At 39.2% G+C, this 24,989-nt stretch overlaps 1 protein-coding gene across 9 annotated transcripts in view; it reads right to left on the bottom strand.

Annotated features, from left to right (window-relative positions):
- LOC132099039 (membrane-associated guanylate kinase, WW and PDZ domain-containing protein 2-like) overlaps nt 1-24,989 on the bottom strand; it is a 230,025-nt gene that overhangs the window by 25,593 nt on the left and 179,443 nt on the right. For 6 of the 9 annotated variants that reach the window (XM_059505419.1, XM_059505418.1, XM_059505422.1 and 3 more), the window contains exons 11-15: nt 13,916-13,947; nt 4,445-4,613; nt 1,456-1,497; nt 580-689; nt 249-441 (exon numbers count right to left, since the gene is read on the bottom strand). In XM_059505419.1, the coding sequence (XP_059361402.1) occupies nt 249-441; nt 580-689; nt 1,456-1,497; nt 4,445-4,613; nt 13,916-13,947 (546 nt within the window). The remainder of the gene's footprint in view (nt 1-248; nt 442-579; nt 690-1,455; nt 1,498-4,444; nt 4,614-13,915; nt 13,948-24,989) is intronic. The other 3 variants (XM_059505420.1, XM_059505424.1, XM_059505421.1) reach the window with 2 other exon arrangements.

The raw sequence follows: 24,989 nt of genomic DNA on the forward strand, positions 1-24,989 counted from the left end.
CAAACTGTAATATTTGTAATATGCAGAAATATTGTTTAACTGCGTTTTTAGGGTACATAAAATGTAGTGAAATGAAATTAGCCTTAGTAAGACAAAGAAGGTGGCCGCTTTCCACTCAGAATGTTAAAAATGTAATTTCTACCACAAATACCTGTGAAACACAATAGATATGACACTATATTAAACACATACGTCCAAAGTTGGACATTGTGGGTAGACAAATGAAATAAACATCAGCCATTTCTCACCTGTGGACTGAATTCTCCGTCGTACAGTGAGTTTAACCTGCCCAGTCCGGGCCGCCCCATGCATGAGGTCAATGACGTAACGGTGGGGTTTTCCAGCCACAGGGATCCCATCGACTGACATCAGCTCGTCTCCTGGCCGTAGACGCCCGTCTTTATCTGCTGGGCTCTTCTCAATGATTGCACCAATCAGGATCTGTAAATGCACAGCACGGTTACTACTCTCTTTAAACTGTGTACAGAAGCTAAAGTGCATGAACAGACACATTATCATGTTAGTAAATGACAGTGAACTGTTTTTTAGGAAGCGTGTGGTTAGTCGTAGAGTACGGGCCTTCTCCGGAGCCTTCGGACTCACAGGCTGTCCTGGTTCCTCTCCGCCCAGGATCCTGAAGCCGAAACCAGACTTCTGTCTATGCAAATGCACCTCCACCTCCTGGAACTCTGATGGTGTCAATGAAAGCACACATTTATCTCACAACTTAGTCATTTCTCCAGACTATTCTCATCCTTCAAGTGTAATTTAGTGTTCTGGATGACATTTAAAACCCCCTTTTCTGTTCATTGAGTATTTAATTTGTAAAATCATTCATTTTATGTTCTTGAACCTGCCTTGAGAGGTTAATTTAATTCTCAAGGCAGTGAAAATGACAAGTGGCAAAAGCTCGCAAAAAATAAAACTATCTCTAGCTAGTATTTCATAATAAGTCGATAAAAAAAGAACTAGACTTTCAGACTTTATTTACAAAAATGTTTAAAGTATATAGAGTTAGATTTTCGAGTTTATATAGGTCTATTTGATGCACCTGTGAATGATTTTAATGTACAACGCATTCCATTGTACTTTCTATTTAGACTTTATTTTATTACCATTTCAGAGCAAATGCATTAATACTAAATATTATTTCCAGCCTTTTTACTATATATATCAAACAATGTTCAAAGAAGTTTTCAACAGAAGGTATTTTTTTTTTTTGTAATGATAATTTTGATGAAAAATGTCCTTAAAATTGGCATATGATTTTAATATTTGAATAATAATGCAGAAAAATATAAAACTGCAACAGGACAAACTTTATACCTTATATATATATATATATAGGTCATAAAAACTGTATTTAAAAAATAAGTTCAAACTTTTCAGACTTTATTTTATGTAGACTCCTTCTGTCAGATTGTTTCTGTTTTGGGTGTATATTTATTTACTCACCGGAAGGGTCAGCTGGGAGAGCTGCTCGAGGAAGCCCTGGCTCTAAGAAAGGGAGAGATACAAGGACAGCCCATAAATCACTGCTTATATAAACACACACACCTGCAAATATTCTAACTACAACATAGACATCACCTGTCTCACTAATATAATACCCAACAGCTACAAAGCAATGAAGATATATGTGAACATACAGTGCCGACAATGCACTTAAAAATGTCCTTTCATAACAAAATTATGGGAACTACTTTTGACAATTCTGACTGACTTTTAATCAGCTGGTGGTTAGGTGTTTTTTAAAGCCAGTTCTTGATTTTGAAGATTGGCATGAGCAGTGCATCTCGGCCTGAAAACCTATACACGGCCATGCATGTTCCATTTCACCTAGGTTTTAAACTGACATGAATCATTTCTGCAACCTCATCTGCCCTCTCTTCTGGAGCTGGTTGATATTTGCAACCATTATGCTGGTGATATCTAACCGACATATTGGTTTATATTGTGATGATTTACCAGCTTTTCATTCGACTGTAGTAGGCCGGTTTAAGTATGACAGCATTAAAATGTTAAGCTCTCTAATTTAAACCTCGATTGCATTAGAGTTTGATTCATTTAGGCAAATGAGCTCTTTTGAAATGAATCAGTTCAGAATTAAATTATTTGTGGAAGTCTCTGTGTGATATTTTGCATGCTTTGGAATGTTTCAATAAACATTTGCAGTTGAATATTGCTGTTTAGTATTATTTATTGTAAAAGGAGTGCATATAAAACGATTAAATCATTTTCTTTGCATTCAAAACGAAGAGCACGGAAAACACGATTTAATTACATTAACTTTTTAATGATTGATAGAATTTACCATACAACAGCATTTCAGAGAAAATAGTGACTTATGGGATATTAATGTCAGCCTTTTTTACAACATATATATATATATATATATATATATAAAAAATTTTTCTTCCTGTAGTGATGTCCTGATAATGTTTAATCAAATGAAAAAAAAAATCTTAAATATTAGCCAAAACAAGTATAAGGCAAAAGTATAAAGGTATAAAATTATTAAAAGTAAAAGTATAAAGGTTTATTAATTCAACCATCAAAAATTATATAAAATATGCATTAACATCAACAGAATAAGTTTCCTTGTTGTTAAAACCTAAGCTGCTGAAATGCTTGAATATAATTGGCATTAATGAGATTTGAAATGTTTCTATTCACCGACAAAATGCAAACTATCTACAGCATCTTTGCAACATCAAGTGCATTAAAAAAAAGCTTTAAAACATCAACAGTGTTGTGACTGAACATACTCAAACATTCCTGACACTTTCAGTTAAGGAAGAGGGGCAATTTCACAAAAGCAGGCCCTTTAAAACATCTTCCTCACAATATCACATGCGGCTAACAGAAAACCATACAGAATGTAATCAACCATCAGAAAGCAAGCATACTTACCTTAAAGAGAAACTTAACTGTTTGCACACCAAAATCTATAATCACCAGCGTGTGATTCTAATATAATAGCAATAATAATAATAATAATAAAGCAAAAACCTCATATAATTCTATGGAGAATCATTGCACAAGAGAGAAAGTAATCATCAAACAACATCAACAGTAACCAACATCTCCATTGCTACTGTAACCTGTCATTGCCAGCTGTGGAAATTAAAGAGAAAACTATATACAAAATAAAGGAGGAGGCATAGACTAGGAAATCTTAATGAGGAAGAGCACACCTGCTGATTTAAAACAGTTGAAAAATGTCAGTAGAAAAAGGTTTATGCAACCGTTAAGTGACCAATAATGAGAGAGCAGACAAAAGTTGAATAGAAACGCCTGCAAACAGCAGAACACGTTGACCTCATGTTGATTCAATCGCTGTCAATCAGTTTAAAGCACCTTTAGAAATGCAAAATAAACTCTGTCGACAGTTCAGACTTGTTCATTATGCAGTAGATTTTAGGTGCAGTATGAAGTATGAATTGGTGCATTTCAAACTATTTGCTGAATTAAACATATGCTTCCACTTAAAATGCAATGAATGTTGGTTCACATGGTCCTCTGAAAAGTTCAGAAAGCCTGTATGTGCGGTGAAGTCTCTAAATTTGATTAAGAAAGTACCTGCATTAATAATGGAAAGTGTTATATAATGTCAAAATCACTAAGACTAAAGTTCTCCCAGACCCCAGAGCAGCTCTGCACAGATCTCATTTTGGGAAAATTCCAAACTGACAAGATGCAACATCATCAAAACACTTACCATTGAGGACAACATTGTATGACCCAACAAAGAAAAAGTAATTTTTGAGTCTGAGAGAGCTGACATGGTCACTCAATCTATGTTCTAATCAGGCCCAACTCAATAAGGCACCAGTAAAAGTAATTTTTTGGTCCAAATGGAAAGCTGTAGGTGAGCATATTTGAGGCTTAATATCAGTTTACTCTGTGGCCATCTTGAACTCTGATTACTCTTGGCAACAGACATTCAAGTACAGCTCTGATTTGATTATTATCAGTAATAAAACTAACAAATTTGGCTTCTTTAGTTGCTAAAAAAAACCCTTATATGAAAACCACTCAATTTAACTTCCATTTCTTCAGCCAATATTTGATGCTACAATTTCTTCCATTACATTGTGGAGTGGAAAATTCAACCAATGAAATTTAACTGGTGGTAGGGTAACTTTAAATAGTGCTACAGCAATACAAATCAAGTAATAGTCAAAATATCTTGTTGCTCATTCCAATCTCACCGAAAAGATTGCTTTTATTGTTAGCTACTTTAGCACATTGTGCCTCAGGACACGCTGCTACATATCTTTTGAAATCTACAACAGGAAATGCAATTGGTGTTTGGTGTGCATAAGCAGGTGTGCAAATTTCTAAGTGGAAAAATACAGTAGGTAAACAACACAGATTAGCAGTAGGCTTTAATGCTAGTTTAGGTGTTAGCAATAAGTTTTCCTTTTATTCGGTTACTTACGCCTATTCTCAAAGATAGCCCTGGACTTCTCATACAGGTCATAGGGATCAGGCTTGGTCAGGTCAAACTTTGGACCTGAGGGCCAGTGCAGATATGGAGCGCTGTGAGGGAGAGCATGGATAGATAGACTGGCTGTGGGACTGCTGTAAGGATCCCAATGTTCCAAGACCTGCAATACACCGGCATTCAGTAAAGCGCCCAGCGCTGAGCTTATAAATATGCTGAACTGAGTAAGCAAATTGCGCTCTTCCAGGCAACTTCCGCCTTGGAATATCACTGGCTGTGGGATAGGAAGTTGTTTAACAATGAACTCACTTTTGCGTTAATTAGTTTTGAAGCATACACACAATACGTGGCAAGTTAGTTCAAGCTCAGCAAAATAAGGCAGCATCAAGGGCTCATCAAGGACGCTTGATGCGTTTCTCTATTGCTGATGACACTGAATGTTATCTTTGTGTTTTTTCATACTAATTCGGCTGTGGGCGAAACGTTCCCAAACAACTTCAATACACTGTCCTCTTGCATGACACCCAAAATTAGGTTATGCAAATAGAATTTGCAAAATACAGCAAGCAGGCATAGTCCACTTTTTCCAATATTAAAGCTGTTGTCACACATGATTTGCAACTTTGAACCCAAGTTTTATTCCCCCACCCACTACCTCTGCTAGTTCTGATTCCTCTTAATGGTTTCATTAGCGATTCTCTTAGTAGTTTTACAGAATATTTATTTAAAAAAGAAAAAAAAATGCAAATTCTGAGATGATGTCAATAAATAAATGTAAAACATTACACGGATGTTTTTATAATGCAAAAAAAACACACTTCCTGATACCAAACTTGTGAACGGTATGTGTTAGGGCCGGGCAGTATATCTAACGATATGATCATGTGCATCCAGTCAGTAAATCTGGTTCCGTGATTACCGCTAAATCTCCATCACCTGCTTTCAAATGGAGTGGCATTTAATAGACAGAGCCATAGATCACTGACAAGCTACGCAATATTCATTATCGAAGGCAATTTATCTACAATAATGAACGCGATATTGCGTATCTTTCAGTGATCTACGGCTCTGTCTATTAAATGCCACTCCATTTAAAAGCAGGTGATGCCGATTTAGCGCTAATCACGGAACCAGATTTACTGACTAGATGCACATGATCATATCGTTAAATATATTGCCCAGCCCTAGTATGTGTATTTTAATAATTTTTTATAAAGTAGCCTACTACTGACAAAACACATAATATGTATCTCTAACTACACATTGTCATGTGAACAACCAGTCATTAACTAAATAAATTGCAAATGATTCTTAGCAATGCATATTACTAATAAAAAATTTAGTTTTTATATATTTACGGTAGGAAATTTATAAAATATCCCCATGGAACATGATCTTTACTTAATATCCTAATGTTCCTCTTCAGGAACTCGAGCTGCGTCGAAGCGCTTTGGGGAACGCGTTCAGCGTACGCGACTCTGAATATCATGTGTAATCAGTCCAATGGAAGGGCGTGACGTCACCGACGTGGTGACGTAAGCGACCAGGAAGCTATAAAAGCACGTGCCACGCAGCTGGCGTCAGCTTCGCGTCTTTCAGCAAGCGCTCTGTGTGTGAATGTCATTTGTCCGTCTTGTGAGTCTTATTTACTGTTGTCTGTCCAGTTAAAAGAGCTCCTAGACATGCCAAAAAGTTAGGCGAAAGTTAAGCACTCAGATGGCGATTCCAAATCGCGTTATAGGCTGTGTGTTCCTCCCTGCCCGAGATATATAACGGGTGGGGATACACACAACCTGTGCGTGGTTTGCCTGGGTTCGAAGCACGCTGAGTCGGCTCTCGAGGGGGCCGACTGCCCGCACTGTGAGCGAATGTCGGTGCGGCTGCTTCGTTCCCGGAGGGCCCTCTTCGAGGAGGGGGCCTTCGCCAGCGTTCCCCGCGGTGCTGGTCCCGCTTCTGTCGAGGCAGAACGGCGGCTGCACTCGTGGGGTTCGCAAGTCGATCTGGTAGAGGGAATGGAGACGGGCCAGTCCCTATCTCCTTCCACTTCTGCCAGATCCGGCACCCAATCCCTAGAGTCGGAAGCACGCACAGCGGTTCCTTCCACTCAGGGTGAGGGATCGACGCTCCGCCTCTCTTCCTCCGAGGAGGTCGATGTGGAGTCGCTCGATAGGGATTCGCCACCCCACTCGCTACAGTATGAGGAGCTCTTAGAGGTGGTTACTCGCGCGGTGGCCAAATTAAGTATCGATTGGCCCGCCGAAAAGTCTACCGAACCGCAGAGAAGCAAGCTGGATGAACGCTTCCTGCGCGCGAGTCAGCCACCTCCCAGCCGGGGCCTTCCATTTTTTCCCGACCTGCATGATGAGATCGCCAGGTCGTGGAAACGTCCATTCTCGGCCCGCCTCTACATCCCCTCGTCTGATTACTACGGAAATGTAGTGGGGATGGGAGAGCACGGTTATAGAGCGATGCCCCGGGTGGAACAGACGCTTGCGAGCTATCTGTCCCCTGGCGCGGCATCGTCGCTGAAGGCCCCGGCATTGCCCTCAAAGCCACTAAGAACAACTTCGGCTTTGGTGGGCAAAGGGTATGCGGCTGCAGGTCAGGCTGGTGCGTGTCTGCACACCATGGCGGTGTTACAGGCGTACCAGGCCGACCTGCTCAAGGAGCTAGATGAGGCACTTATGGTTGACCCTGTCCGATATGAAAGAACAGGACAGGGTCTGCCTCATGGACGCCCCGATCCAGCCGACTGGCCTGTTCGGCGACGCAGTTAATTCTGTCGTCGACAGGTTCCAGGAGGCCCGCAAACAGGCGGCGGCGTTCCATAAGTTCCTCCCTCATCGCTCCCTCGGGGCATCTGGGAAGGAGATGCCCCAGCCTCCTCTGGGGTAGAACGGTACACACCGCAGTCCACGGTGCCCGTCCCACCTCAGTGCCCTCTAGGGGTCGTTCTGCCAACCCTGCTAGTGCTCCAGGGCGCAGCGGCCCCGGGCGAGCATCGTTCTCAGTATCCTCCGCCCGTGCGCGTAGCGGGGCTGGGACGCTCGCCGCCCCTGCGGGGGTCTCTTACACCAGAGGTCAGTCTCGAGAGACTGATTCCCTTAGTAGATTATTTAGCAGCGTGGAAACTACTGCCAAATGTATCTCGTTGGGTCCTGCATATAGTAGAAAAAGGCTACCGCATTCAGTTCGGCTCCGTGCCGCCTATATTCAAAGGGCGTTCACACGATAGTGGGCCCCGGGCAGGGTCTGGTTATGGAACAGGAAGTGGAAACCCTATTAGAGAAGGGGGCCATCGAGGTGGTCCCTCCTCAGGACAGGGAGTACGGATTTTACAGCCGGTATTTCATAGTTCCAAAGAAGGATGGGGGGCTGCGTCCGATTATAGACTTGAGGGTCTTAAATCGTTCAGTTATGAGACTGAAGTTCAGAATGCTCACAATCAAGCATGTTGTAGCTCAGATCAGGTCCGAGGACTGGTTTGTCACGATAGATCTCAAAGACGCATATTTTCATATCTCCATCCTTCCTCAACACAGGAAGTTTCTGAGGTTCGCTTTCGGGGGCGAAGCCTACCAATATCGAGTACTTCCCTTTGGCCTCGCACTCTCACCCCGCACGTTCACAAAGTGTGTAGATGCGGCTCTGGCCCCCCTGCGCACGCAGGGCATCCGCATTCTCAATTATATCGACGATTGGTTGATTTTAGCTCAGTCAGAGCAGATTGCGGTTCGACATCGAGATGTCGTTCTCGCACATATGGGGGAGCTGGGTTTGAGACTGAACGCCAAGAAGAGTGTACTTTCTCCGGCTCAGAGAACCACCTATCTAGGCGTAGTATGGGATTCGACCGCGATGCAGGCACGATTGTCCCCTGCTCGTATCGAGTCGATCCTCATCTCAGTCAAGAGAGTCAGAGAAGGCCAGTCACTCACTGTCAAACAATTTCAGAGATTGTTGGGTCTGATGGCAGCTGCGTCCAACGTGATACCTCTTGGCCTGCTGTACATGAGACCCCTACAGTGGTGGCTCAAGACCAAGGGATTTTCCCCGAGGGGCAATCCGCTTCGCACTATCAAGGTCACGCGGCGCTGCCTCTGTGCCTTAGACATGTGGAAGAAACATTGGTTCTTGAATCAGGGCCCGGTGCTGGGAGCTCCTTGTCGCCGTGTGACACTAGCGACCGACGCGTCCCTCACCGGCTGGGGTGCGGTCATGAGTGGCCACCCTGCCCGTGGTCTGTGGAGCGATCGCCATCTAACGTGGCATATCAATTGTCTAGAAATGCTAGCAGTTTATCGTGCACTGAAGCACTTCCTCCCAGACCTGAGAGGTCACCATGTGTTGGTGCGCACCGACAACACATCAGTGGTCTTTTACATCAACCACCAGGGCGGTCTGCGTTCGCGCCCTTTGTATAAGCTGGCGCACCAGATCCTGGTGTGGTCCCAGAACAAACTCCTCTCATTAAGAGCAGTATATATTCCTGGGAAGTTAAATATGGGAGCAGACATACTGTCGAGGCAGGGGCCGAGGCCCGGGGAATGGAGACTTCACCCACGGGTGGTAGATCAGATATGGAGAGTGTTTGGCAGGGCTCAAGTAGACCTTTTTGCGACTCAGGAGACGTCACAATGTCCCCTCTGGTTCTCTCTAGTTCATCCAGCTCCTCTGGGACTGGACGCTATGGTACAGACCTGGCCGAGGCTTCGTCTGTACGCCTTTCCCCCTATCGCTCTGCTTCCGGGAGTTCTGGCGAGAGTACGCCGGGACGGGGTCCGTCTGTTATTAGTAGCCCCGTTCTGGCCGGGCCGAGTATGGTTCTCAGATCTAGTCTCGCTCCTCGACGGCTCTCCGTGGGAGATACCGATCAGGACAGACCTACTCTCACAGGCGCAGGGCACGATAATTCACCCTCGCCCGGAGTTGTGGAAGCTGTGGGTGTGGCCCCTGAGGGGGCACAACTGGTAGCAGCTGGTCTCTCAACTGAGGTTGTGGAGACCCTACTCCAATCCAGAGCTCCCTCTACGAGGAAACTGTACGCCCTGAAGTGGAAGCTTTTCACTTCATGGTGCAGAGACCGCCAGCTAGACCCAGCAAACTGCCCAGTTTGTACAGTTCTGGAGTTTCTACAGGCTAGGCTCTCTGCAGGGTTGACCCACTCTACTCTGAAGGTCTACGTGGCGGCCATTGCGGCCTACCACACCCTTCTCGACGGTCAGTCTTTGGGAAGACACCCCTTAGTTACACGTTTCCTCCGCGGTGCACTGAGGCTGAGACCTCCAGTACGGTCCCGTATTCCCCCGTGGGACTTGGTTGTGGTGTTAGAGGCTATGTGCAAACCCCCGTTTGAACCTATTCAAGATATCTCAGACAGACATCTCACACTTAAAACCTCTTTTCTGTTGGCTATTACCTCTCTGCGGAGAGTAGGAGATCTTCAGGCCCTCTAGTTGGCCCCTTCTTATCTTGAGTTTGCACCAGGCATGACTAAAGCGTTCATATACACTCGAGCGGGATATGTTCCCAAGGTTCCCTCTGTTACACCACGACCTGTAGTGCTGCAGGCCTTCTGTCCTCCTCCCTTTCGGGAGCCTGACCAGGCGAAGCTAAACTGTATGTGTCCGGTTCGAGCACTGGACGCATACGTCCACAGAGCTGCCCTGTGGAGAAAAACTGACCAATTGCTTGTGTGCTACGGTCCCCCCAAGAGGGGTTCTCCTGCTTCTAAGCAGACTATTACTCGTTGGATAGTCGAGGCTATCAACGTCACCTATGAGTCCTCTGGTCGTCCCCCGCTGTCGGGAGCCAAGGCTCACTCTACTCGGGGTATGGCGGCCTCTAGGGCCTTCTTAGCAGGTGTATCCATGCTGGACATCTGCAACGCTGCGGGGTGGTCCACGCCCTCTACATTTGTTAGGTTCTATGGCCTAGATATGCCAGTCACTCCAGGCGCTTCTGTCCTCCTGTCCTGAGCTGTGCTCCTCGGATACACACCAGGCAGGGGTTTGGACTCGTTCCCCAAAGCGCTTCGACGCAGCTCGAGTTCCTGAAGAGGAACGTCTCTAGGTTACGTATGTAACCCTAGTTCCTCGAGGGAACGAGACGCTGCGTCTCGGAGCCATACCCCCGGCACCCCTGCCGGCGCTTGCTGGAACTCGAAGCTGACGCCAGCTGCGTGGCACGTGCTTTTATAGCTTCCTGGTCGCTTACGTCACCACGTCGGTGACGTCACGCCCTTCCATTGGACTGATTACACACGATATTCAGAGTCGCGTACGCTGAATGCGTTCCCCAAAGCGCTTCGACGCAGCGTCTCGTTCCCTCGAGGAACTAGGGTTACATACGTAACCTAGAGACGATTTTTGACATAATAGAAAGATTAATAATTTTGACCAATACAATGTTTTTTTGGCTACTGGTAAAAATATACCTCAGCGACTTAAGTTTTAAGTTTAGTTTTGTGGTCCAGGATCACATATATGATTCGCAGCTGTACCCGAAATCACCTTTCAATCTAGGTAGCAGGAAATAGAACTATATTAAAATTCCTATTTATATAATGAAAATATTATTAAAATCAATCGAAAGAAGAAATTACAATAAATGCAACAGTAATCAAGAAAAGGTTTGTCACAACAAACTATCTGCTAAAATTCTTTAAATTGCAATTAATAAATTGTACTTCCTATCATTCAGATTCATACAATTCAACTTCCTGACGGGTCGTGGCAGTTCAGTTCCAACTTTTGAGCCGACAGCGAGGTGATTACCCAACCCTGGACAGCAAATGGATTCGGGTTCGTGCCAAAAGCTTTAGCGTTGAAAGCGCCTTAAATGCAAATCCAAACAAAAGGCCTAATTGAAGAAGAGGAGTAAAAATCAACAAAGAAATAAAGTAGATGCCAGAATGAGAAAGATGCCAAGGCTTATTATAGGAGGTCAGTGTTAGTGTGTTAATCTGGAGAAGCTCAAGAGGATGAAGGCAAATGCCTCTGGGCTGCTGTGTGCAGCTGGGAAACAAACAGATTCAAACGTCACTGCCAAGCAAACTCATGCACACGCGCACATTAGCTCATAGATGATGTTATTATTGCCAGAGCGAAGCACTGTGACATACAGACTCTTGTAACTAGGTTTTTTTTTTCTAGCAATCATTGCTCAAAGAGTCTCACACTAGAGGTCTGCTAAAGGACAAACCTTTTTGGGTGGGTTCAAATCAGTTTTTATACATAACTTCAGGTTTGGATTCAGGTTTGTGATGAATTAAAAATATTAATATAATTAATTAGAGTCTGTGAAAATGGAGGCATAAGAGTTTACACCCTCATAGATGAAATAAAAGCACTTTAAAAGTTTAAAGATTTTAAAAATTTAGATTTCTTTAGATTGTCAAAATGATTGTACGTCTGAGCCATTTCAGAGCAAATACTGTCAGAAATCTAAAAGATATTGATGTATTTCAGCTGTATCATTCCAGCACTATTACAACCATATTCATTTAGGCTGTTCTCATATGGATTACAACATTTCTATATTTTGAAGCTCTATCCATTGCCAGTCTATAGCCAAAGCCACATTATCATCTGCTCGTATCGCATAATTTCAATTAATTGAATGATTCAGTGCTCTGACCATTTAATTGTGACATTCAATGTAGGCTAATACTCTTTGGACAAGGATAATTGCTGAAAAAAAGGACCATTTTAACATTTTTCAGTCATGAAACTCTGGCTGTGGAGACATTTTTAAAGCAAACAGTGTCTAATTAAACCCCAGCGTAAGGGAAGGATAGGGAAGATAAAGCCCAAACTGCTCTACTGTAATGCAGTAGCGAGACTTTCGCTCTGTCCCAGTTCTGTTCCCTATAGAGATAGATGAAAAGATATGAGTTGAAGAATGACAGTACAGTGGCCAGCAGCTCAAGGCAGTGTGACTGACTCTCTGTAGAGTGAAGAAAAAACAGTCGATTTATTACCAGTCAAGCCTTTGTTATGGAAAGAGACAGGGCAGGGATCTCGAACTAAAAATAAATAAATGTGTGGGTGGATGTGTAGGCATGTAGCATGTACTGATATAGTGTGTGTGTGTGTGTGTGTGTGTGTGTTAAAATAGAATTTTCATAACTTTTCCAGTTGTGATTACAGAATTTGTAAAAACTTTTTAAAAATAAATTACTTTCACAGAAATGCTAAACGCTAGCTGACTTGAGCATAACTAGATTTTTAGGAGAACATATAATTATGATTTGATTGGTTGTAATATGATTTGTTTGTTTGTAATATAATGTAATATAATATATATATATATATATATATATATATATATATATATATATATATATATATATATATATATATATATATATATATATATATATTTAGCAAGGGTTCTCACATCTTTTAATAATGAATTTCCATAACATTTTCAGTTGATTTTCCGGATTACTGGATTATATAAATTGCACTCAAAAAATGCTTTTTACTGACCTGGGCATTAACTAGATTTGGTCTATTAAAGTCAGTTGATTTATAATTTTTTTGTTTATTCTCAGCTGTAAAATGATCACAAATTTAGTGCTTTTGTTCCAATAAAGAGTCAGACATCTTTTACAAATTTTATAAAAAAACATTTTTCTAATCTAAATTGCACTCACTAAAATGCAATATCTAGCCAACCTGAGCACAACTAGATTTCACTAAAATGTATATATTTAATATGTTAAATATATTTAACAAGAAAACAATATTTTTGCCTATTAAATCATTTGATTTATTTGCAAATAATTACATACCATCATAACCCTTATTCTGTCACGTAAAATATACATATACAGTTCAAACTTTGAAGAACATTTTTCTTTAGGCTGTAGTCAAGCAGACAAGACAGTTGAGAAAATTGGATCAGAATCAGAAAACATTACAGAGACAGACTGCTGCTGAGGGTCAAGGTTTTCCGTGCCACATTACACAGTGCACTGGTTAGTGAGAGAAGATTAGTGAAAATGCAGTGATTTGTTCTCAGCTGTATTATGCGTTTATTTCAACTGGGGTCCCCACAGCTTTTAACAAATGAGACAACAACGTGAAACAATTCTGCACTCAAAAAAAGAAGCAATTTCTAGCTGTCTTGAGCATAAACAGATTTGAATAGAACAAATTATACTTGTAACTAGAAAATGTTATTTGCTCTATTAAAATTGGTTGATTTATTTAAAAATATTGTAAAAATAGGTGTGTCTATGAAGCAAGTTTAGTACAGTGCAGTTAGTGGTAATATGTTATAACAATATAATAAAGCCTTTGTTATGCATTCATCTTAGTAGTAAAGCTCAACAGTCATGGCTATGCATACAGATGATGTATAATGTATGATGTGATCTAATCACTCAATACTGACAGTACATGGTTGATGTTAGTTTTTTAATTAAATTCAGAGGGCTGGAATACGATACATTTTTACCTGTTTAGAAGTCTTCCAAGGTGAAAAGTGACCTGCAATGGAGAACAAAACCTTTAGCATGCTGGATCTTAAGTTTTATATTTGAAGTGGGAATTTTAAGCAAATCAAAACAGAAAAGAAAATGAGAAAGCTAGCCGATAACCTTTTATTATTTTGTTTAGACAGCAGCTGTTCCCTCTTGAGCTACATTCTCAACTGTGTAGATGCAGTTTCATTTATTTATTTATTTATTTATTTTTAGCTAGTATCTTTTTTTTTCTAAGTGGGGTCCAAAAGCCATTTCTGAGATGTAGTAATTTAATTCTAATTTAAAATGAAATGTTAATACAACTTTGTGGAAAATAATTTGAGAATGTTTCAAAAGCAGCATGTCTTTCAATGGAAGGAACTTTTATACAAAAATGTTCAAATCGGCCTATTTGATTAATGACCTAGAAATAGTGCAGCATGAATATTTAATATCTAGACACTTTTTTGTTTCTGACTGTCTCTTTGTATATTGGATTCAGTAAGTAAGTCATTGAAATAATTTCTACCAAGTTACTTAACTTGTTGAAATTGTTGAGGTGTTAAGCATTTGAATAATTCTAAGTAGTGTTAAACAAGTTATCTTTAAAGTGCTCTATAGGTTCAGTGTGAAATTACAAATTAAACAGCATTTAAAATCAAGGCCATTTCATCTGTATTACAACCAAAAACTCAGTTCAGACAGCAGCTATTCAAATATCTATTCAATTCAGAATTTGCTCCTCTCAAAAAGCAATTGCACTTTGAGGACAAGTGGCTATTATTTGAATATTTCATGTATCTGTTGAGAAAAGTAGAGATTTGAATGTAAAATATACATGTTTGACCCTAAGGACTGTATTTGTTGATCCTTTTTGATGACAAAAAAAGTCTCCTGTTGCAATCAATGAAAGAACGACCAAATCCAATGACAGAAAGATGCTTAAAATGCACCAAGCGGCATCTTCACATCACATCAAATTCCCATTTCCCCCCTGGAGGAAAAACATTGGCTGTGAGGAGGCGAAAGTCCACAAGGCTTCTGAACTCTAATCATAACAAACAGGAAACAGTGGCAGTGTAGAGCACCTCTTCTGGTATTAATAGCTAAACAATACTCGCCAAACATCAAACGACAAATTCATGAATATTTTCCATGAATAACTCCTCCTAAATCGGCCTTGAAATGCACAAAACAAACACACACATACACAGGCCATCCAGCATTTTGCATTCAACTTCTCCCTCTCTGTCTTTCATGTCTTACCACAGATGACCTTCAGGAATGAACAAGGCGATGCAAATTACCTGTTTGGAATTAGCGAGAGAGAGAGAGAGAGAGAGAGAGAGAGAAGAGAGAGAGAGAGAGAGAGAGAGAGAGAGTGCACAAACATACTAGAGCTGCACAGTTAACAAAGAATTAAAGGGGCCATATTAGGGCTGGGCGATAAATCGATTTTATCGATTAACTCAAATGTGTAACTTACATCGATTTGTTTGAATAAAAATAGGTTTTCTTTTTAACATCCGCCGACTCTACACTCAGGGCTCCCGTAGTTACGGTTGGGCTCAACCCTCACCCACGCGTCTGCCACAGAGACATGCTGGCGAGTGAGAGAGATGTTTCGCCCTACGAAATGAACAAGACCGTGGCAGCAAAAGCACACCGGTCAAAAAGCAACCTACAGCAGTGTTACTCGTTGTGCGACTCGCTAAGCTTTACTTTAGTTGCCCGCATAGCAGTAATTAATACGATATGATCATGCAGTCAATACAAATATTTACTAAAAACATTAAAGACAAGCAGGGCTATAACATAACTCACACCATGTCTACACCGGACACGAGTGGCACGATCCAAACAAAAGACAATAGAACCCAGTGATGTTGTCTACACTGGACATGGCGTGATGCGACACGATCCCCATCAGTAAACTGATGCCTCGTTCTATTTATGTATAAATATACCGACACTACGTTCAGATGATTTGACACTGTAGTGTGGTGTCATCAAGTTTAGACCGACTTTTAGCGCAGCAGGCGCGGCACGACATATTTCACGTCCAGTGTAGACACAGTTAGACAGTGTCTGCTCGATTTACAAATAATTTATATTTAAAAACTAAAAATAAACCAGTGGCATTACAAGATGGAAATATAGACCAGAAAATATATTTACACTTGCTCTGTCCTACGTCCATGACACTGACTCACTGCGGAGTTGCCAGTTTTAATCTGAACAGCTCTTAATGCTGAGTGTGCACTTGGACGTTTAGATGCATGATATATATATATATATATATATACATATATATATAAACGTAAGGTCTTTCCAGCTTTAAGGTAATACTGCTTTTTTATTTATTTATTTTATAAATCATCTTGTCTAAATTTCAGACAAATTTGACTGGTAAAAGATAAAGAATGATAGCCCCTTTTGTATTGCATTGCATTGCACAGATTGATAAAAGACATGCTGTTTGTGACTCGATGTACGTTTTGATACTTTGCGGTAAAAGTGGCTCTCTGATCGACTCTGCCCTATCAGTGCGGCTCCTAGGGTTGTCATGGTACCAAAATTTCAGTATTCGGTACCGATACCAGTGAAAATCCACGGTTCTCGGTACCAATTTCGGTACCAAAGCAAAACACAAAAATATGCTAATTAAAAAAAACTATTTTTGGCACTAAAAATAAAACCAATGCCATTCTTTATACTTATTTACAATTGTGTTTAAAGTTTTTCTACAAGTTATATAATTATGAAAAACAGTAAACAAGTTTCACCCAAATTTAATTTGTCTTTTAATTTATGAAATTTAAACACATTTTATTTTTGGTAAATAAAGGGGATTTGCTATTAAAATTAAAACATGGAAGAAATATTGTGATTTATGTCTTTAAAAAATAAAATTTTATAATTTTTTTCAACAGTAGTTGCAGTATCATATACATTTTACTAAATGATAGTAATATTTCTAGCACAATGCCTTTATGTAAAAATTAACTTTTAGGCCTAATGAATGCATATTTGTCATTTTAACTGAACTTAAGACTGGTGGTGATGCTTAAGATATTTTTGGTCATTGAGGGTTTCTGTAAAAAAATAGTAATAGATCATATTAATTATTATTAAAAGATAATACTACTACTAATTCTACTACCATACTAATGTATTTACAATGCACTATGAATTGATGAGCTGCTGGGTTCATGAATATTAATCACGTTGTCTGCGTTCGGTCAAACTGATTTGCTGAAATCAAAACAGGGACGGTACTAGATCAGCGCCAGCCAATGAAATTGTCATTTGCGCATTAGCTCCGCCCACTACCGGAGAAACCGGTATGTCTTCTGCTTGTTCGAAAATGAATATGAATAATTCTAAATGAACTCCATTATTTTGACAAGAGAAGACATCAAAGAATAGTTTACATATAGCGTGTCGATTCAGCATGGTAAGACTCTCGCTCTCTCTCTTTGCATGTGTGAGAAACGCTATCAGTAAAGCGATGGTGAGTCGTGCGCCCTCACAAAGAGTTTACAGAGCATCAAATACAGGTGCGCTGTGCGTCCATTGAGATGAACTGAAAAGTTCAGATCGCTTGATGGAGAGAGAACTCTGAAGCTCAGATGCTGAAATTAATGCAAGCGTCATGCGCTTCAGTCTATGTAGTAAACAAACCCGCACGTCTCTGCCATTCATTAATTCACACAGAGACGCGCAGAACACGGATTCATATTTCAAACAACTTTTGCGGCTTAACATTTACAGATACTGGTCCATATGGAGATTTGATTTGATTAATTTATGCTAACTTTGACAAATTCCATGACTGTCCATATTAAAATGTAAGTTTCATTTTCATGACTGGATTTTGAGATTCCGTCCTCGGTTTCTGCTTCGCGGAAATCATGGCGCTGATCCGGGTTTGAACGGGACCTAGGTACTACCGGTACTTAAAGAAACCTGGTACCGTCACATTTAAATTTTTTTAGTACCGACTTGGTACCGAAGTACCGGGTCTTTTGACAACACTAGCGGCTCCCATGAAAAAAAAAAAAAAGTGAAGACTTCTGACTTACAAACATTTACAAACTGTATCCAGTACAAGATACCGTTTCTGCTTCGTCATTCCTGGAGCTGATCCGTGCTGGTCACTGGGGAAATACATCAACTTGGATCGCTGAATCAGCTTTCACCGTGGATGAAGCATAGTCCAGTCATATTTCAGACCAATGAGCCTTGTAAGAATCGACATGTTTCGTAAGGCGGGGCATAGAGGAGAAACAATAATGTACAGTATGTGGAAAATAATGTGTTTTGTGAATCTTAAACCACATAAACACATTTCATTACACCAAATAATGTTCTTTTTAGCAACATCACATGACCCCTATAAGAATATGATTGCTGTGAATTAATTTATTTATTTTTGGTTAAATTTATTGCTAATAAAAAAAATAGATTTTTATGATTCTAAATTATTTTAATAAAAATGTATATGTAAAATAAATAATACATATTTGAAAATACTACTGATATCATTATAAGCTTGTCAGAAGCAGTGTTCATTTCATTGACAAATAATTTTCATCAATTAAATTTTTTCACCAATGAAAATGAGACGAAAACGAAATCAAAACTTGTTTTGAATGACAAAAACTATGACAAAAGTCAACTGACATTTTCGTCAACGAATAAAAATGAGACAAAAAGGTTAGAAAGTTACAATTTGGTAAGAGATTCAGAGGTTAGATGCACACATTTGGACTGTAGAAGCCTACTGATCTATACGGTGGACATAAGTTAGCATACACTTGCTGCACATTTCATAAAACTTAAAAAGATGTCAATATCTGGGAGTAAGAGAAGAGCATATGGATGAATTTGAAAAACATGACAATGCAAAACAAAACTCAATTCGGCCAGGTTTCTGAGAGCACAAACCCAAAGCGTACGCACAGAAAGTGCCTCTCACTCTGCCCACGACTGAATACAGTTCTCTTTCGCGTCAAATGAATGGAGAAACACACTCAATTACATCTCAAGTGAGCGTAAACAGTTTGGAGAATATCAGATCTGTATCAGTATAAAAACACCCGTGCATTTGGTTTTAAAGGGACTGAAGCCTAATTTATGTTCTGTTGTATGTGTTATTTTATGTTAATCAAGCAACAAAAGAAAGAGAGAAAATCAATCACTGCTCCTGACTGAATAACTTTAGTAACCCTAATAACGATTATTTTAAATTTATGAAGAACATGGTAAGTTGTTAAAAAAAATGAATGATTATATAACCATTGGTATTTAATTGAATGGAGGACCATGTTCTTATTTCTTTATGAGAATTGGTTTTAATGAATTTTAATAATAAAGGCATGTCGTGTCAAAACCGTTAAATATGTGTCTATACTGCATGATAAAACCTTAATACCAAACCTTTCTAATGAAATTTTAGAGAAATGCTTTATAAAGGTATTACACTAATTAAAGGCAGGGTAGGTAATACATGTATAAACAACTTTCTTCCAAATTTGTTTAAACTTTCTATATATATCAATGCATAATTAAAATGTAAGTACTCTGATAAAAAGAGTATAAAAATCGAGTGACTCTAGACCGTTTAATCTGTATTAAACACAGCTCATTATTTCCATTTCGGGACGAAACATAGGATTGGCTTAGGCGACTGTCACTCTCTCGCAACCATGGCAACCACCCTTTTGCCACACATGACCTGCCCACTTGCGCGTGCACGTTTGATTTGAGGAATTCAACAGGCACGGATCCTAGGAATACTACCAAAACAATGGCAGAGAAACAGCAAGCAAATTTCACAGTACCAGCCTACGCAGTTAGTGAAGGCAAACCAGGCAAAAAAGGAAGACAGTAACAGTACAAGAAAAGGCAATGAACAAAAAGTCTTTGGATAAACAAAGAAATAAAACGCGAGTTAATATCGTGGCGTGACGTGGCTTTCCAGCGATGGCGAGAACTGAGGGAACTCAAGGGGCTGAAAAGTGACTCCTTGATGGCTTTATTTCTGCTGGACAGGTAAATCTTTCTTTTTGTATTTTGATCATACATATTTTTTTCATGAAGCATGTGTCATTAGCACACGTAGCTGCGTAATATAGCTAACATAACATTACTTAGCGAGCCGTAGTAGAGGCTTTGGAAGGAGCACAGAAGGGAGGGGGTGGAGTGAATGGAAATAATGAGCTGTCTTTAAAACAGTCGTGAGAGGTCTACAGTCACTCGATTTTTATACTTTCTTTTTCAGAGTACTTACATTTTAATTATGTATTGATATATAAATAAAGTTTAAACAAATTTGGAAAAAAAGTTTTTTATACATTTTTTTACCTACCCTGCCTTTAAACCCATTAGATTTTAGCCGACTACTGTAGATTTAGTCAAATAAAATCTTATGACATTTAGACGACTAAAACGAGACTAAAACTAAAACAATTCAGATGACTAAAATATGACTAAAACTAAATGGCTTTTTAGTCAAAAGTCTGTGACTAAGACTAAATTACACTAAATAACACTGGTCAGAACAGTATATTTGCTCTTTAAGGCTCCAGGTTGATTGTGATTAAAATAGCGATTATGTTAGCATTTTAGTCACTATATTGAACTTCTGATGTAGAAAAGATCAGTAAGATAAATAAATCAGAAATAGTCCTTCACTCTTTTTGGATGAGTAGCCTACATAAAGAATCTGACATGCTCACTCCTACAAAATAAAAAGTTTAATGTACACTAAATTCTAATTGATGTCATGAGTATTCCCATGTATTTTACTGGAAACTTGGTTATACCGCATGTACTGTACATTAAAATTATGTTTTCCTAGACACTAAAACATACATTATTCACATACTGACATAATCTAAAATGCAAATCATTTACATATGAACAACTTTACAGATATAGATGTTTACAAATCCTCTCTATAAATAATCTTTGAATATTTAAAGGTTTAGTTCACCAAAAATTAAAATTATGTCATTAATGATTACCCTCATGTCGTTCCAAACCCAAAAGACCTCCGTTCATCTTCGGAACACAGTTTAAGATATTTAAGATTTAGTTCAAGAGCTTTCTGTCCCTCCATTGAAAGTGTGTGTACGGTATAGTGTCCATGTCCATAAGGGTAAGAGCGCGTTCACAACACTGCAGTGTAGTGATGTCCGGTTCGCGAACGAATCATTCGATTTAACCGGATCTTCTTGAACCAGTTAACCAAATCAAACTGAATCGTTTGAAACGGTTCGCGTCTCCAATAAGCATTAATCCACAAATGACTTAAGCTGTTAACTTTTTTAATGTGGCTGACACTCCCTCTGAGTTAAAACAAACCAATATCCCGGAGTAATTCATTTACTCAAACAGTACACTGACTGAACTGCTGTGAAGAGAGAACTGAAGATGAACACTGAGCCGAGCCAGATAATGACTCGTTCTTGAGTCAAGAACCATTTCTGTCAGACACGTCTGATTTGAGAATCGAGGAGCTGATGATACTGCGCATGTGTGATTCAGTGTGAAGCAGACTGACACACAGAGCGTCTGAACCGAACTGATTCTTTTGGTGATTGATTGTGAACTGATTCTGTGCTAATGTTATGAGCGCGAGTAAACCGAAGGCTTGAATCAAGGGCAATCATCGCAAATGACGCCATTACATCGCGCGCAAAAGAACCGGTGAACTGTTTTCTTCAACCGGTTAATTGAATCGAACTGTCCAAGAACCGGTATGCGGAACAGAACTGAACTTCCCATCACTACTGGTGATCCGAAAACCAATGCAACCAGTTCTTGAATCTAAAATGAGTCAATCTTTTGTTCATTATCTGGCTCGGCTCGGTGTTCATCTTCAGTTCTCTCTTCACAGCAGTTCAGTCAGTGTACTGTTTGAGTAAATGAATTACTCAGGGATATTGGTTTGTTTGAACTCAGAGGGAGTGCCAGCCACATTAAACAAGTTAACAGCTTAAGTCATTTGTGGATTAATGCGTATTGGAGACGCAAACCATTTCAAACTATTCAGTACGATTTGGTGAACTGGTTCAAGAAGATCCGGTTACATCGAGTGATTCGTTCGCGAACCGGATATCACTTAACTGCAGTGAACGCGCTCACAACAGACACAGAAGAGAAGAAAATGCTGAATAAAGTCTTAGTTTTTGCTATTTTTGGACCAAAATGTATTTTCGATGCTTCAACAAATTCTAACTGACCCTCTGATGTCACATGGACTACTTTGATGATGTTTTTCTTACCTTTCTGGACATGGATGGTAGGGATGTCCAGATCCGATCTCGTGATCGGAAATCGGGCCCGATCGCGTGGTTTCAGACTCGATCGGAATCGGATGTTACCTCCTGATCAGGACTCGGATATATATTCTCATTATTTTTTAATACATCTTTAGTTATGCGGTGGCATAGAGTTAGACCCTTTTGACTCCACACAGAAACACCAACGCGTGCGGCATGACATCACTTTGTTTTCAAGAGATGGTGTGAATAAATATAGATTCAAACTCAAGAAACAGGATAGTCTGTGCATGACCTGATATTTCATTCGGACCCAGAATACAGCGAGATGAACATCACAGAGTGCTAAACTCTCATGCATTGTGCGTATCATTCATACTAGAAGCCGGAGCGCGCTCTCACGCTGATAGTCATATCAGGAAACTCCTAATATGGACAAAAGCGTCCAGCTATCGCTGTGGTTTTCACAGGATAACAGAAACTTATACAAACACAAAGACATTAATATACGAACAAGACAATAAATTGCCAAGTCATCTCCAGCAGGTGATAAATAAAGTATATGAACAATGCAGTGCTAATTGACATAGCATTTATTACAGTATAGAAACTATTCTGCCTTATTATGCGATAAACAGTGTTTGTAGTATATAAACAAATCATTATTATTTGTTATTGTCCAGCATTTATAGATTTCTAAGCCAATTAAAAGCTAGAAAATAAGAGAAAAATTTTAATTGCCTATACTACCAGTCAGAAGTTTTTGAACAGTAAGCTTGTTAATGTTTTTTTTTTTTAAAGAAGTCTCTTCTGTTCACCAAGCCTGCATTTATTTGATCAAAAGTACAGCGAAACAGTAAAATTTTGAAATATTTTTACTAGCCTATTTAAAACAGCTGTTTTATATTTGAATATATTTCAAAATGTAATTTATTGAACATCCTGGATCTGTTTTTTTGCTCTTCTTTATTCTTTTTTTAATGTATTATAGAAGTATCGGATCGGGACTCGGTATCGGCAGATACTCAAAATCAAATGACTCGGACTCGAGGGCAAAAAAACCTGATCGGGACATCCCTAATGGACAGTATACCGTACACACAGTTTCAATGGAGGGACAGAAAGCTCTCGGACTAAATCTAAAATATCTTAAACTGTGTTCCGAAGATGAACGGAGGTCTCACAGGTTTGGAACGACATGAGGGTGAGTCATAAATTACATCATTTTCATTTTTCGGTGAACTAACCGTTTAATCCATGGAATTAATTGGTTAATCAATTGGGTTTATTTATTTATGTATTTGTGATCAATGGGATTTAAAACTGTTAAACATCTTATTCTGTTCTATGACTTCTAGCGCTACCTTGTTATACCTAAAAAAAGGACAATTGTGAACAAGAATAACTTTAAAGTGAATGACTTTTATGATAACGTAACATTTAACCATTAAATTTAACAAATATTCTGATTATGTTGAAAATGCATAAAAATACATTTTTTCTTTTGAAAAGTGGTTATGTTTAGATTTAGGGCGTTTCAATTTTTAAATCGTATTAATCACACCCTTTTTTTGAGGAGATTAATCATGAAATTAAGCATACACCCTTTATTTTGTTTAACATGTAAATTTTTTTCATTATTTGCCATATCCAGCAAAGTAAACCACTGAAGTGACTGAAGGGTGATTTTCACAAAACTGTATTTTCTGTAAGTTATTTTTTAAAATAAAATTGGATGTCTTTCGAAAAAAAAAAAAAAAAGAGCCCTCATACATGGTTTGTTATATATATATAATACTCAAGCATGTTTACTGTACGACTCCTGTACATCATCGCAATCGTCTTTACCTTGATTGCAATCCTCATCCAATAAAAATTAACTAGTGAATTGGATACAAGTAATCATTGCTTTGATTGCAATCCTCATCCAATATAACTTTACCAGTGAGATGCTGGTTATTCTGAAAAACTTCCCAGAGTTTAGTGGTTTAAAACGATCTGATCACAAAAAAATAAGCAAAACTGGGTTAAAGGGTTAGAATAGAAACTGTACTTCAGTAGTTTTGTGTTAATTACGTTAAATTATTTTAACATTGACAATCCTAATTGTTATATAAATTTGCAAATATGTAACACTTCACATTTTGGCTGATGTCAGTTTGACTACACTGTTCACATCAGCATACCTAATCATGCAAAAAAAAAAGAAAAGAAAAAAAAAGAATATATAATGTACAGTATATAATTTATGTACATATACCTACATATAAAAAATAAGACCAGGCTGGAAACTCAGAATCTTCCGACGTACAGCCTACATAAAGAATCTGACATGCAGCCGCCACACACAAAATAAGTATTTTAATGCATACTAAATTCAAATCGAAATAAAAAAATCACACACTGCTAACTCTTTCTTCCATTTCCGGCACAAGCACAACCGGGCTGCTTCAATGACCAAGACTGAGCAAGAAATCAGTGACACTAGCTGAAAGGAAAGGAAAGTGGCTTGATTGTGCTCCATTTGTATAGACAGAGAAATTAATGAAACAGTGCTCTGGAGAGCACATATACAAGTCATATCATAACTCATCATTGGGTTTTAAATCAAATGGTCTTCTGATGCAAAAAGATGAAAACATACTTTACAAAAAAAAAAGAAAAGAAAAGAAATAAAAGCATTTGTTGAAAGAAGTGCTTTGCTAAAAAAAACAGGAGCTGTTGGAGCATGGTGGTCGATGGCTATAAATCACAATAAATGAACACAGCAAACAGA

The sequence above is a fragment of the Carassius carassius genome, chromosome 22, assembly GCF_963082965.1.
Source record: "Carassius carassius chromosome 22, fCarCar2.1, whole genome shotgun sequence".
NCBI classification, from domain to species: Eukaryota; Metazoa; Chordata; class Actinopteri; order Cypriniformes; family Cyprinidae; genus Carassius; species Carassius carassius.